The sequence below is a fragment of the Pelodiscus sinensis genome, chromosome 3 (assembly GCF_049634645.1).
Source record: "Pelodiscus sinensis isolate JC-2024 chromosome 3, ASM4963464v1, whole genome shotgun sequence".
NCBI lineage: Eukaryota > Metazoa > Chordata > Testudines > Trionychidae > Pelodiscus > Pelodiscus sinensis.
The window spans coordinates 196,762,394-196,777,145 of NC_134713.1; the positions used below are offsets into that span (position 1 = coordinate 196,762,394).

A 14,752-nucleotide genomic window follows, 5' to 3' on the forward strand; every position below is an offset into this window, starting at 1 on the left:
CCCACACAGCTTCCATTGGCCACTGTTCCCACACAATGGGAGCTGGGGCAGGGGGTGGTGGACAGCAGCAGCACCCAGAGAGGCCCCCTCCCAAACTTGACTGAGGCAGAGCTGTATGCCTGAGTTTGCAAGGAGCCTCAGACCATTAAAGCATTTGTGGGCCGATCCTGTTGTGAGGAGCCCTTCACTCTGACTCAAAGTACTTAGAGGGTTATCCCAGCTGAGTACTTGGAGCACCATGCAGTGTGTGGAGGAGAAAGGGGGGAGGGTTCACTTGCACACAGGGCTGTGCAGCTTTCCAAGAGTTGGGAAATGTTGCCCTAAGGGTGGAAGGAACCAGGCAGAGGTTCCTCAGCAGCAGTATCCGGTGGGAGCTCCTGCGCCCATGCACGCTCGTGGGATGGGGAGGCACTTGCCTAGAGTCCCCTTCAGGCTCTGTCTGTGTGTGATCCCAACCTCCCTCTTCCACCCCCAAACATTTGCAGCTGGGGTTACAAAGGGCCCCAAACATCTGTCCTTCTCAGGCTTCTGGGCTTTAGCAAAGCAGCGCCGTGGCTGAGGGCAGGAAGGGTGGGTAGTGAGACTGTGGATTCACGCTGCAGTTGGAAAACGAAGAATCCTTACAGTTGCGGGGGGGGGGGGGGGGGGGAGCAGAGCCCTCAGCAGGGCCCCCAGCACTGTTCAGAGTCTGGAGGCTTAAAACCTGGGGCCCACAGGCTGGACTGCCTCTCACCGCAGTCTGAGACCCAAGAGGGAGGCTCGACTGGATCTGTGATGACCCTATCACTAGAAATCCTTCTAGGACGATTCACATCCAGATGTGAGTTGTGCATCTTCAAGAGAACCCAATTTCAGGCCACTAACGTCTACTCAACACAAACATGGTTTTCACTGAAGGAGGCGTTTTACTACTGACTTATAGCTCAACACACAACTGTTGAAGTTTCACAACAGAGGTAATTTCCAAGAATATCACTGGGAACGAATTAATCTCTCATGGCTCTAAGCAATGAACATTTTGGGTAACTTGTGATGTACAAAGGAAACGTAGCAAGGGTCTTATTTTGACAAAACGTTCATGATGGGGCTCACGAGAGTAGGTCTATCTTACAGCAAAAAAACCAAACCCACCCTCTAAATTTAAGTTCAGAAGATGCTGCATTAAGCTGCAGGCTGAACCTCTCCAGTCCAGCAACATCTGTGGTCTGGTATGATTTTTAGTGAGCTGGATGTCCACTTATCAAGGGTTGTGACCAAGCTTCCCGTGGTCCCATAAAGTTTAACAGCCACCAGTCCTGGCTCTCAGGGTTCTGTGCTGTCACTTAGCTCTAATTTACCCCCTAAACATCTTCAAGGAACCCAGGAAGTCGTGGAAGTGTTTGGCAATGCTAGGCAATAGTGCTAATGTTTGCTTCTAGGCAATATTGACCTTCTGGGGTCCAAACCAGAACACTTGCTGTTCTGGCCAGGGTCCTGATGGTGCTGGACTAGAGAAATTCAACCTGTACTAAGCATGCTCCTAGGACAAGAGAAGCATTCTTCTGCACAGAACTCATTTGACCAATAATAACTTTTTTCTCCTCTGCTACCCGTTACTTTATGTACAAACACTTGGAAAAACAGAAATAGCCCTAAATTCTCATCACAGCTTTTCCTTCTCTTTCCCCAACCACTTAATTGTTCCCGTGTGAGTAGCCTCATCTCCTTTGAGAGACAGGGTTACATCGTATACCACCTGACATGTTGGTACCACGCTGTCCTTGTCCTTGGGAAGGCGCTTCCTTTATTTGATTTCAGAAAGCACAGCGGAACTCTTGTTGCCTCACTAGTTGATTGTGAAGGATCAAGTATTTGTGCATGGAACTCTGAATGTAAATTTCCCTTCCATTTTTGGGGGGGGGAGGGGGGGGATAAGTCCTTGAACAATAGTGTTTGCCTGTCACTGAACAAGCATAGAGAAGATCGTCTTCGGAGCCCCAGTCATACAGAAGAGTTTCTGGCCGACTTTAGATGAATAATCTTGGTCCTGCTGACAAATGGATAAGCAGCGCAAAGACAGCCAGCTGCTACTATAAATCCTAAACTGCACCAAGCACAAAATATAGACCAGCTGTACCCATGCTCCACGTCCTCGGGAAGACTATATATGAAGGTGGGTAGGCGGTTTAGATCATATGATATACTCGCTGCATAAGTGCACAAAGAAATAGTGCAAAATATTCCTGCAAACAAAGCATATTGTCATGGTTAGCAGATTTAGAGTCTGGGATACATTTAAAAAAGCAAACATGCCCCTGTTAAACAAATAGTTTATAATCAAAGACTAGGCAAAAGCTAGGGGGCTAGAATGTGGTATTCATACTGGCGTTAATGGTGTTTCCGGGTCTTCTCTAACTATGGAAGTCTTTGAGTGCTGGCTCTGTCACTTCATTATGAACTTATGGAGGTTAGGTCCATCAATACCTCATTAGCCAGAGTGGGTAGGAAGGGTGCCCCTAGCCTTTGTTTGTCTGTCTGGAAATGAGTGACTGGAGGGATCATGTGTGGATTACCTGTTGTGATCTCTCCCTCTGGGGCACTGGGCATTGGCCACTGTCGGCAGACAGGACACTGAGCTAGATGGCCCATTGGTCTGACCCAGTCTAGCCATTCTGATCTTAACTGAATGGAACATCTTGTAGTTCCTGCTTTAAAGAAACTTTCAGTCTTCACAAGCAGTTTGAGGTTTGCTACAGCCACTACCTAAGAGAAATCTTTTAGAGCAGCAGTGTTAGGGCCAAGCCTGGAGATTCGTGAGGGTTGTGTAACATGTTCAAAGAGGAGGTTCCTCTTCTTGCATCCCTTCAGAACTAGGGATGTTAAAATTAGATGAATCAACTCAGTCAGGCAATGGAATTTCCATCGACTAGTCGATAAGGGTGCTTCCACTTTGAATTATAGCAAGACTGTAGCTACATTTCAAAGAGGAAGTGCCACATAGAGCCTAGGGCATGAACCCCAGGCTCCATGCAGCATTTCAATCTTTGAAATGCCCCAGTGGGGGCTCTTGTACATTTCAAAGGTGGAACTCCATTGCCACTGCGTCCGTGCCCCCACCCCCAGAGCTGGGGGGGAATCAGCTTTTAAGATAAAAGCAGCAAGGGGGAGAAGCAAGTAGTTGACTAGTGTGGTGACTATTGGATAAGCAAAAGCTTAGTGGATAGTTGATTAGTTGTTTACATCCCTATGCAGAACCATGCCTGAGAGTAGCCCCTTCCCACTTCACAAGATCCATAGTTGTTTGAGGTAATAGTTTTGTAGGCATCTGGCAATCTAGTCTGAGCAAGCTATTTACTCAACCATGCATCACCAGCACAGCTGTGTGGTGGAGGAGTGAGCTTTTGGACAAAGCCACTCCACGCCTGCCTGCAGGAGCTCAGCTTCCCTGGTGCATGTGCTCGGTTTTTCACGAGGCAGTGAAATTAGCCCCATGCGCATAACGATTTTTTTCCTTAGGCTTGCACTTTACAAGTTTTATGCAATGAAATCTGCAGCGCAGGCTCAGTATATGGTTTTCAAAGGTTTATATCTTGGCCAAATCAATATGAAATTTCCCACGGCCTAGGGAAAAGCATCGCTCCTCCTTGGATTTTTTTTTCCCCCCATAGTGAATTTAACCCTTCCTTAGTCCTTGCTGTTGGAGGGGGGGAAGCAAGTTTTTAAAATAATAGGAACCAACTAACACCTGTCCACCTTCACTTTGAAAGCTTTTCCTCAACCTTCCCCAAAATCCATTTTTAAGAAAACATTAATGATGGAAAATGGTAGGTGAAAGTTTTACGTTATAAATAACTGGGCTAAAACGGTTATGCTGACTAAGCTATACAGAGAAATCACAGCTGTTTTTGTTGTAATTGTGGATTGATTTTTTTTTTTTTTTAAAAGGACAGTTAAAGAAGGAACAGAGGCTGGGGATCCTCTAGTCTTCTCTAATAACCTGCAGCTAGGGATACATTTTGCCTTTATATCCAGTCTTGTACAAAGTAGGGGATGTAAACTCCTTCCTGCCAGAACTAGCCCTGGCACCTGTAACTCAGACACAATGCAGCCGCAGCACTGGAAAGAAATCATATCCCAGCAAATCATGCTACCGCCCCATTTCTGGCACCGGTGTGCTGGCTGGAAAATGGATGGGAAGGAGCCATTCTTCCCCATGCACATGCTGAAGGAGAAGAGTAGTGCCTACTTGCCTCTGCCCACCTGCTCCCGGAGTTTGCATACTCCGTAAGAGCTGTAATGGACTGCTCTTATCCCCTTACCCCAGGCATGTGAATCACAATCTTAATTTAGTCTTCCAAGAAGAGAAGAAAAAGTGGCCCCTTTCTGTTTTCCTACACTACTCAGAAAAACCTTGCCTGCTTTTTTGATGTCTGCCCAAACAGCTGCAGTGGATGGTCAGTTCTAAGTGGAAAGATCAAAGAAAGGTGTTCGCTGCTGGTGCGTAACAAGCACAGGTTACCAAAGAGCAACCTAATCGAGGGCTTCAGCTCAACCCACACACAAAGATGCCGCAATACCTGTCATCAGGAAGAGAAGGCCCGCCACGTGCTGTGTGAGGCTTTCTTCCCAAAAGAAACTGACTGCTGCTATGATGCATCCACAGAGCAGGACAGCAGCGGCCATGCCCAGAAAACCAGCCGTGATTCTTCTTAAATCTGCTTCCACAGCAGAAGTAGAGCAGAGATTAAACATACTTTTGCGTATAACCAAAAAAGGGAGGGGGGGAGGAGGAAGGAACTATTTGCAAACCATGTTGCCAAATGCAAGGTCATGCATACTGGAAAGAACCTTTTGCGTCACGCATAGGTAAAGCTGGGTTCTAAATTAACTGTCACCGCTCAGGAAGAAAAGGTGGGCTCCAACTTGGATAGCTGTCGAGACAACTCTCCTCCATCGGCAGCAACAGTCAGAAAGGCAAACCAAATGGTTAGGTTTTCACACACTGGAATAGAAAGTATGTCTACACTGGCGGGTTCTTGCACCAGAAATATGCAAATGAGGATAAGCGTGGAATATCGCCGAGCCTCAGTTGCATACCTAATGAGCCGCCGTTTGTGAGGAAGTGGCTCTTGCGCCAGCAGGAGCTGTCTACAGGGCCTGTTCTTGCGCAAGAAAAACCCTCTTGTGCAATGCCGCTATGCTGATTTTCCGGGATAACGGCATTGCACGAGGGTTTTTCTTGCGCAAGAAGAGGCAGTGTAGACCGTGCCTTCTGACACGAGCCACTTCCGCAAAAATGGCAGCTCATTAGCTATCCACCTGAGGCTTGGCGATATTCCACGCTTAGCCTCATTTGCATATCTCTAGCGCAAGAACCCGCCAGTGTAGATCTAGCCACAGTGTTCTAATATCATGACAAGTTGAACCTCTCTAATCCAGCAAGCTCTGCTCCAGCAATATTCATAGTCTGGCATGGTTTGAGTTAGCCGGATGTCCACTTATAATGGCTGTGGCCAAGTGTCCTGTGGTCCCATAAAGTTTGTTTACAGCCACCAGCCCTGGCTCTCAGTGTTCTGTGCTGTTGTTATTTAGCTCTAAGTGACCTCTAAATATCTTCTGAGTGCCCAGCAATCTGTGGCAGTGTTGGCAATGCTGCTAGACAATACTGACCTCCCACGGGCTGGCAAATTCTCTGGTTCGGCACTGGTCAGGTTCTGAGGGTGCTGGACTAGAGAGGTTCAACGTGTACCTACACCTTGAATTCCAGGTCTGGTCACTTTGTCTTAGAACACAGCAGATAACGCAAGTGGTTCAGAGACAGGCAAGAAGACGATTAGGGGCATGAAACAAATTAACTTTAAAGTGAGAATGAACAGATTGGGACTGTTTGGACAGGAGGTGAGTAAGAGGGGTCTTGACAGAGGTATAGAAAATTACAGTACAGAAAAATTAAACCAGGGGTTAGTTCCTATTTTCCCTTTCTCATAACACAGAACAAGGGGATAGATAATGAAAGTGCGAGGCAACACATTTGAAATAGATAAACGCAAATACATTTTAATACCCTGCACAATTAGCCTGTAGAATTCATTGCCACAAGATAATTTAAGCCAAGGATTCAAAAAATAAGACTGACTGATTACATGTTACAGCAGATGAGATTTAAAAAAACTGTAGAAGAGCTATATGTAGCCATGCTTCAGGGGGTTAGGAAGACATTTCTCTGCAGGCGAAATGGGAATTCTGATTCTGGCTGCTGGCCAGAGAGTTTCCTGCACTAATACAGCATGGCAAAGCCTAGCCCCAGCCCAACAAGTTGTCTTGTTTCTTTCATGTGACACGCTTTTATAAATGAGTTACTGAGGCTATGTCTAGACTGCAGGCTTCTTTCAGAGGAAGCTTTTTTGGGAAGAGCTCTTCCGAAAAAACTTCTTCCAAAAGAGTGTGTCCACACTGCCAAAGTGCATCAAAAAAGCGATCTGCTTTTTCAAAAGAGGGCGGCCGGCCTGAATGGCCGCTCTCGTGCACATAAGCTGTGATTGCTAGGGATGGAATGGCCACCTGGGCACCTTGCTTTTTCCTCTTCGTCCGAAAGAACTCCCTCTTCCCCATCCACACGTGCCTTTTTGCGAACGAGTACTTTCGCAAAAAGGCTTCTTCCTCGTAGAATGAGGATTGCCAATGCCGGAAAAACCCTCTGTTCTTTAAATTTTTCTTGCAGAAGAATGCAAGTGCAGTGTGGACATTCCTCAAATTTTGTTGGAAAAATGGCTGTTTCTCTCACCAAACTGTAGCGTAGACATGGGAGAGGAGCTGGCAATTTGTGAACTTACGAAGCAGATGCCACTCGTCTTGCTGGATGGTCTTGGTCAAGTTGAACGGGATGTCTCGTAAGTGCGTTGGCGGGGAGAAGTGGTATTTGACAGCTGTGCATCTCTGAACGATTCCTTGGGGAAAGGAAGAAGCAGATTTCATTAGCCAGTGTGTTTAAAAACCAAGTAGGTGCCCCACAGATAGTGTTAAGCATCTCTAGCTAAGCTGTAAATTGTTTCCTCATGCAATTAGGCCATACTGCCTTCTCTCTGTTTGCTCTTCCTGTGCCCACTGCCTTTCTCGCAGCTCCTGCCCTTCCAGTTCTGAACACCCAACACCCCTCTTCCTGCAAATGATACAAGCCCGATGCCAGTGAGAGATGCGGGGGCTCTCATGCAGGGCTAGTGCATAGCCCTTCCCTTCTCTCTCTCCTCCCCCCTGCTGCTCTGCACTCACTCAGGGCCTTTCCTAAGCAGCCCTCTCCCCCTGAGAAAGGGATCCAGCCCCAGGAACTTTTTCAAAAGGAATGGATGAAGCTAGGAGCCCTAATGGCATTGAAAATCAATGGGATACAGGTAGGACATTGACACCTAGCAACCAGTGGCCCTTGGGTAAGTGAACAGCAATCTCAGCTTGAGCTCAAAGGACTGGAGAGGTATGGAGGGCGGGGGTGGGGGAGCAAGTGTTGGCTGCTGGAAGGAGTCAGGGCTTAGCTGGGTTCTAACAAAGGAGGTCAGATGGCGTTTGAGCCAAGGGGGTTCCTCTGGGCTAACTAGAACCGTCTACACTTTAGTCTTCCGTTCTCCTATGCTACCCTGTGGACTTCCTGTGCTGTCGTCCTGATGACCCATGAACCTAACTGTTTTGGCAACGCTGCAGGAGTGTCACTGCCAATGCTGAGCCAGGTGCATGAACCCCTGCAGAGTAGGCACGTCTCCAGCAGGGTCGGTCGCAGCTGGACTCGCTGAGGGGTGCTGCAGTGTGAAGCCCCTACCCAGTGAGGCACAGAGTGACCTTAGTTTGGATCTCTGGAACTCGCTATTCTCTACCCACCACAATGGTTCCCTTTCACTTTGCTTTTAGCGAAGATGCTTTTGGGTCTCAGACTGTTTTGGGGGCAAATTCACGGTTGGTCCATTTTATTTGCAGATGCACATGTGGCATTTTCTGACCTTTAGTAAGATGCACAAAAGGAGCCACGCTTGGGACACTGTCAAGGTGAAAATCCAAGAAGTTCTGGCTGTGGGAAAGCAGTTGGCCACATGGGATGGCAGGAAGGGGTGATCAGTGCTCCCTGTAAGCCAGGACAGAGTCCAGTGCCATCCAGCTGATTAGCAGAGCGCCCACCACCAGCAGCATGTTTCTACTGGTGGTGCACATGCACATGCCTTGGTGCACAACAAAATTTATTCTATGAATGGAAAATAATAGAGGGAACATTGCTGGGGACCATAATGTTATGGAGGTCCTTTTAGTTTAACGGAAAAGAAAAAGTTACCTGTCAACAGGCACATTGATTACATGCTTAGATGAGAGTTCACCCTTACAGAAATAAAAGGTCCTTTCATGTTAATCAGGAGTTAACAGGTTGGACGTACCAGTATAAAACTGGAGTGCAGCAGGAAACACAGGGCCTTTGTGATTTCCCTCACTGCATGTATTAATATTGAAAGATATTCTCTGGGACTTGTTAAGAGAGCGCCTCAGCTGGTTGGTGTAACTCTTTATGCTTCCACTGATGTCAAAGGAGGGGTGCCAGTTTACACCAGCTGAGCAGCTGGCCCTTGGATTTTCATCAGAAGCCAAGAATCATGGCTGCAGAGCATATTTTGGCTACGTCTAGACTGGCATGATTTTCCGGAAATGCTTTTAATGGAAACAGTTTTCCGTTAAAAGCATTTTCGGAAAAGAACATCTAGATTGGCACGGTTGCTTTTCTGCAAAAGCACTTTCTGCGGAAAAGCATCCGTGCCCATCTAGACGTGGTTTTCCGCCAAAAAGCCCCGATCACCAAAAGTTTTGCGCAAAAGGGAATTTTGCCTGAACAGGAGCAGCATAGTATTTCCGTAAAAAGGAAGTCAGTGCTTTTTGCGGAAATTCAAGCGGCCAGTGTAGACAGCTGGCAAGTTTTTCTGGAAAAGCGGCTGATTTTCCGGAAAAACTGGCCAGTCTAGACACAGCCATCGGGTATAAATGGAGATGTGGGGAATGGGTCATAAGCCGGGCTGGGCCTGAAAATACAACCTCCATCCCAGAGAAAGTATTTGCATCTGCTTGAGGGTGTAGCTGACTCCACATACTAAATGTTACCCCCTAAAGGCACGAGCAAAGAAATGTCAGAGTGAGTCTGCTGAATGTGAGCACAAGAGCACTTAAAGCAATGTCTATGTTTGCATGTCTCTACTAATTTGCAAGGATATCGCTTGGCGTAAGATGGGGTGGGCAAGATAGGGTCTGCGGGCCGAATCCGGCCCGCCCAGCCATTTGATCCAGCCCAGGGCTGCCCTGCCACTCCCCACCCACAGGCCAATCGAGACCTGGGAATGGGAGAGTCTGTTGAAAATGGCTGGCGGTTCCTTCTGGGCGCAGTGTACCCCTGGCAGGGGTAGGGAGCATACAGCATCCTCCCCTTCCAGTTGGGGTGGGCTGTGCCTACAGGGAACAGTGCCTTTCTGCCTGAGGCCCTGCCCCTTTTGGGGGCTGCCAGTACCCACTGCCAAAAATCATGAAGTGCCCCTGTGACGACGCGTCGGGATTTTCCCATCTCCTGCACCCCTGAATTGGCATGAACAGACTTCACCAGCCAGTAGAATGGAGGTTGTTTATTGTTCCTCCAGCACAGTGCAGCACAGATGTAATCTGGTTACAGGAACTGGGGGCTAAGAGGCTTCAGTGCCCCCCTTGAGATAGGGGAGTCCCAGCCCCCCTCCCCAGCTCCTTCTTCCCTGCCTTCCAGCCAGGAACAAACTCCCCCTCTTCCAGCCCTGCCCACAGCCAGGGCAGCATCCACCTCCCTTTGTTTCTCCCCATGGGGGGCCACAGGTCAGACAGGTTTTTGAGTCACCTTTGCATAATGAGGTTTTCCCTGCTGGGTCTTGCTCCAGACAGCAGAGGTCACCACAGCCCGGCAAGTACCCCCACTACGTCACAGCCCCCCCCCACAAAAATTGCCACCCCTGTTTTAAGACGATACAATCTGTAGCAGTTAGATTTGCATCTTCATTGCCATAATGAAAACTATTGACCTTCTTTTCAAGCCAAGCCAACCTTAAATTTTGTGTCTTCAGAGCCACACCTTTGAAAGGCTTCATGAAATTACAGATATTTTGTGCAGCAGACATGGTGGTTCGCTGCATGTTCTGTTAACAGTGTGACTACCCTGCTTCTCTAAATAAGTGGCTAAAGAAGATAAAGTGATGCCTGCCCACCCTTTAGAGCATATTCCATGTTATTTGTTAGCGTACTTAAAAGGTTTATTATCCACTTCTATAATGCCAGCATTAGATGTTAGCCAAAAACAAAATAACCCAACAAAAAACCTGCATTATGGCATTAAGTGTTGTTGGTAAATGTTTAATCTATTTGTGTGACATAAAACAAATATGTTAGCGTGGCTCCCCTATCCATACAGCTCTAAGGAAGAGCATTACCCCTTGTCTATGTGACATCAGACTTGGCTGTTTTACAAACGCCTAATTTAACAGATGACAAAAAAGGGAAGCAGCAGAAAAATCACAGCTCAGAGAGGGGTTTCAAATGATGCAAATGCCTGTTGACAACTGATTTTAATTTCTGAAGGGAGAGAAGGGTGGTGTTATCTGGGCTACGGTGGTCTTTTTCACTAAGGAGGAAGAGAGGTTCTACTGGAAGGCCAGTGCATGTCCTTACGCCAAGCAGAGATATACAGGAAGCCTGTGAAGGCTGCGTTGGGTACGCAGAGAACTAACAAAACATGGCCCGCTTAATCATGGACAGCGGATGCTCAGACATACACAGCAGCAGAACTGCAGGAGCAATAGAAGAGTACAGAGCCCAGTTGGTGTAGAGTGCCCAGCGACTCCAAGCATTGGCAGCCAATCCCAGAGAGCATACTCTACCACAAGGGCCATGTCTCACAACATAAGCAGTTCTGCATTCACTCCCACTTCCATCACTGTGAACACACCAGTGGACCAACTTGTCACATAAGAGATGTCAGCATCAGGGACTTGGCATGCCTCTCTTACTCCTCTTGCTCTGCTCAAGCTCATCTGACAAAGTGGGTTTTGGCCAAGAAAGCGCAAGATACTATATATATAATATATATATTGAGCATCTCTAAGCTCATAATACTATATATATATTTTGTGAGTCTCTAACAGAACTACTTGTTTTTAAAGATACAGGCTAACATGACTACCCCTCTGAGCCCTCTTGCAAGAGGGTGTTCAGTCCCCATGCAGAGGGGTGCAAGGTGCACAGTGGCCATGCTGCAGGGTGCAGAGGTGCAAGGCACATAGGGGCTGTGCAGCAGGAGCAGGGCACACGGGGGGGGGCATGCAGAAAGGTGGGGGGGGTAGCAGGGCGCATGGGAGCTGTGCGACTGGGAGCAGGGCGCACGGAGGCGGGGAGCACAGGAGCTGTCTGGCGGGGGCCGGGATGCAGGGCGCACGGGGGGCCGAGGAGCAGGACACACTGGGGCCGGGCGCGCGGGGGTCGGTGCGCACGGAGGCCGTGGTGCAGGGCGCACGGGGGCTGTGTGGTGGGGAGCGCGGGGGCCGTGGTGCAGGGCGCACGGGAGCTGTAAGGCGGGGAGCGGAGCGCGCGGAGGTCGGTGCGCACGGGGGCCGGGGTGCAGGGCGCACGGGAGCTGTAAGGCGGGGAGCGGAGCGCGCGGAGGGTCGGTGCGCACGGGGGCCGGGGTGCAGGGCGCACGGGAGCTGTAAGACGGGGAGCGGAGCGCGCGGAGGTCGGTGCGCACGGGGGCCGGGGTGCAGGGCGCACGGGAGCTGTAAGGCGGGGAGCGGAGCGCGCGGAGGTCGGTGCGCACGGGGGCCGGGGTGCAGGGCGCACGGGGGCCGGGCTGTAGGGCGCACGGGAGCTGTGCGGCGGGGAGCTGGGCGCACGGGGGCCGGGCTGTAGGGCGCACGGGAGCTGTGCGGCGGGGAGCGGGGCGCACGGGGGCCGGGCTGTAGGGCGCACCGGGGCCGTGCGGCGGGGAGCTGGGCGCACGGGGGCCGGGCTGTAGGGCGCACCGGGGCCGTGCGGCGGGGAGCTGGGCGCACGGGGGCCGGGCTGTAGGGCGCACCGGGGCCGTGCGGCGGGGAGCTGGGCGCACGGGGGCCGGGCTGTAGGGCGCACCGGGGCCGTGCGGCGGGGAGCGGGGCGCACGGGGGCCGGGCTGTAGGGCGCACCGGGGCCGTGCGGCGGGGAGCGGGGCACACTGGAGCAGGGCGCGCGGGGGTCGGTGCGCACGGGGGCCGGGTGCAGGGTGCACGGGGGCTGTGCGGCGGGGAGGGGGCGCGCGGGGGCCGTGCAGGGGGTGCCCCCCGCCCTCGCCACGGCCCCTCACCTCTCTCCAGCAGCCGGTCCAGGTCCGGGTCGCTGCCCAGGGAGTAGCATTTCCGCCACAGGCCGGCGTGGGTGGCGAAGAGCGGGCGGGCGCAGCCGGAGTGCAGCTCGCTCACCCCCCGGGGCGCTGGCGGGCGGCGGGCGGGCTCGGGCCCGGGGGGCGGCCCGGCGCGGCGGGGGCGGCGGCGCAGGGGCAGGGGGGCGCGGCGCTCGCAGCCGGCGCGGTGCCGCCGCGGGTCGGTCTCGTACCAGTGGTCGGTGAGCAGGGCGGTGAGCAGCAGCCCCAGGGCGCCCAGGCTCAGGCCCAGCCCGAGCGCGCGGACCGGCGCCCGCCCCCTGCCCATGGCGCCCCCGCGCCCCGGCCCGGACACGTGCCGCCCGGCCGGCTGCAGCACAAGGGACAGCGGCGCCTCCGCACCGCCCGCCCAGCGGCCGCCAGGGGGAGCCCGGCTGCGCCCTCCTCCCGCGCGGCCCCGCCCCCTGCCTCAGATCCAGCGCGGGGATCGTGCCCCGTGGGTGTGAGGGGCGGAGTCTCAGGGTCCCTGTGTGGGGGGCGGGGTTATAGCACCCCCATAGCTGTGTGAGGGGCGGAGTCTTAGGGTCCCTGTGTGGGGGGCGGGGTTATAGCACCCCCATAGCTGTGTGAGGGGCGGAGTCTCAGGGTCCCTGTGTGGGGGGCGGGGTTATAGCACCCCCCATAGCTGTGTGAGGGGCGGAGTCTCAGGGTCCGTGTGTGGGGGGCGGGGTTATAGCACCCCCCATAGCTGTGTGAGGGGCGGGGTTATAGCACCCCCCATAGCTGTGTGGGGGGCGGGGTTATAGCACCCCCCATAGCTGTGTGAGGGGCGGAGTCTCAGGGTCCCTGTGTGGGGGGCGGGGTTATAGCACCCCCCATAGCTGTGTGAGGGGCGGAGTCTCAGGGTCCCTGTGTGAGGGGCGGGGTTATAGCACCCCCATAGCTGTGTGAGGGGCGGAGTCTCAGGGTCCCTGTGTGAGGGGCGGGGTTATAGCACCCCCCCATAGCTGTGTGAGGGGCGGGGTTATAGCACCCCCCATAGCTGTGTGGGGGGCGGGGTTATAGCACCGCCATAGCTGTGTGAGGGGCAGAGTCTCAGGGTCCCTGTGTGAGGGGCGGGGTTATAGCACCCCCCATAGCTGTGTGAGGGGCGGGGTTATAGCACCCCCCATAGCTGTGTGGGGGGCGGGGTTATAGCACCCCCCATAGCTGTGTGAGGGGCGGAGTCTCAGGGTCCCTGTGTGAGGGGCGGGGTTATAGCACCCCCCATAGCTGTGTGAGGGGCGGAGTCTCAGGGTCCCTGTGTGGGGGGCGGAGTTATAGCACCCCCCATAGCTGTGTGAGGGGCGGAGTCTCAGGGTCCCTGTGTGAGGGCTGGTAATAGCACCCCCCATAGCTGTGTGAGGGGCAGAGTCTCAGGGTCCCTGTGTGAGGGGCGGAGTCTCAGGGTCCCTGTGTGAGGGGTGGTAATAGCACCCCCCATAGCTGTGTGAAGGGCAGAGTCACAGAGTCCCGTCCCCCCCTTGCGAGTGGCCACGTCTGGGTCCCCCACAGATATGTGATGAGTGGAATCAGGGGTCCTCCTATCTTGGGTGTATCATGGGTGAAATCACCAGACTCCCCAAGCGTAAGGGTTGGAATCACAGGCCCCCTGCATGGACGTGGGGGGCATAAGTCACAGCCCTCCCCCCCATGAGGGATGGAGTCACTGGGTTCTCCCATAGGTGTGTGAGAGGTAGAATTACAGGGTCCATGATTCTTGGGTGTGTGAGGGGCAGAGTTACAGGGCTGCCCCCCCATGGATATGAGGGGGTAGATTCACAGCTTTCCCCCCTCTCTTCCATGTGTGAGGGACAGAGTCACTGGTTCCCACATATGTTTCTGAAGGGTAGAGTCACGTGGTCCCTTGGCTCCTGGATGCGTGAGGGGCAAAGTCACAGGGCCCTTGTAGGTATGTGAGGGGCATCTGATGCTCTCAGATCAGGTGCCAGTTTATGCCAAGGCCCCTATGCAGCACTGAACACTGACAGTTGCACAGCTGGAAGTCAGTTTGGCTCACTTGTGTGTTAGTGTTGTTAAAACAGGTCTTTGTTAAAACAGTAGCATAATGGAAATGTGTTTAGTGTTTAGACTGTAGGACATGCTTGTAAATTACTGCACACAGTAATCTAAACTCATATCTGTGTCCCATGCTATAAAATGATATTAACTTGTGTGCTTGGTTTCTGTTAACATGTTTGGTCTAAATTTGTAAACCTGCATGGTCAGGAGAGAAGCATTACCAAGTGTGAAATAGTAGTACCACAGGGAAGTGTTATCTTCTGACCAGGGCCATGCCTGGGGGGTGCAGAGCCTGGAGCAACCCACCCCCCCCAACTGCCCCAGGTGCAGGGC

The 14,752-nt window shown here is 52.5% G+C and overlaps 1 protein-coding gene across 2 annotated transcripts; it reads right to left on the reverse strand.

Moving 5' to 3' along the window:
• Positions 1–897: 897 nt before the first annotated feature.
• On the reverse strand, positions 898–12,900 carry TMEM178A (transmembrane protein 178A). Of its 2 annotated transcripts, XM_075925805.1 has the most exons (4): positions 12,344–12,900; positions 6,813–6,926; positions 4,557–4,694; positions 898–2,222 (listed from the first exon to the last, which is right to left on the reverse strand). In XM_075925805.1, the coding sequence occupies exons 1-4, from the start codon at positions 12,684–12,686 to the stop codon at positions 1,981–1,983; spliced, it is 837 nt and encodes a 278-aa protein (XP_075781920.1). In that variant the 5' UTR covers positions 12,687–12,900; the 3' UTR covers positions 898–1,980. The 2 variants fall into 2 exon arrangements, with proteins under 2 accessions (XP_075781920.1, XP_075781921.1); XM_075925806.1 differs by lacking the exon at positions 4,557–4,694.
• Positions 12,901–14,752: the final 1,852 nt, after the last annotated feature.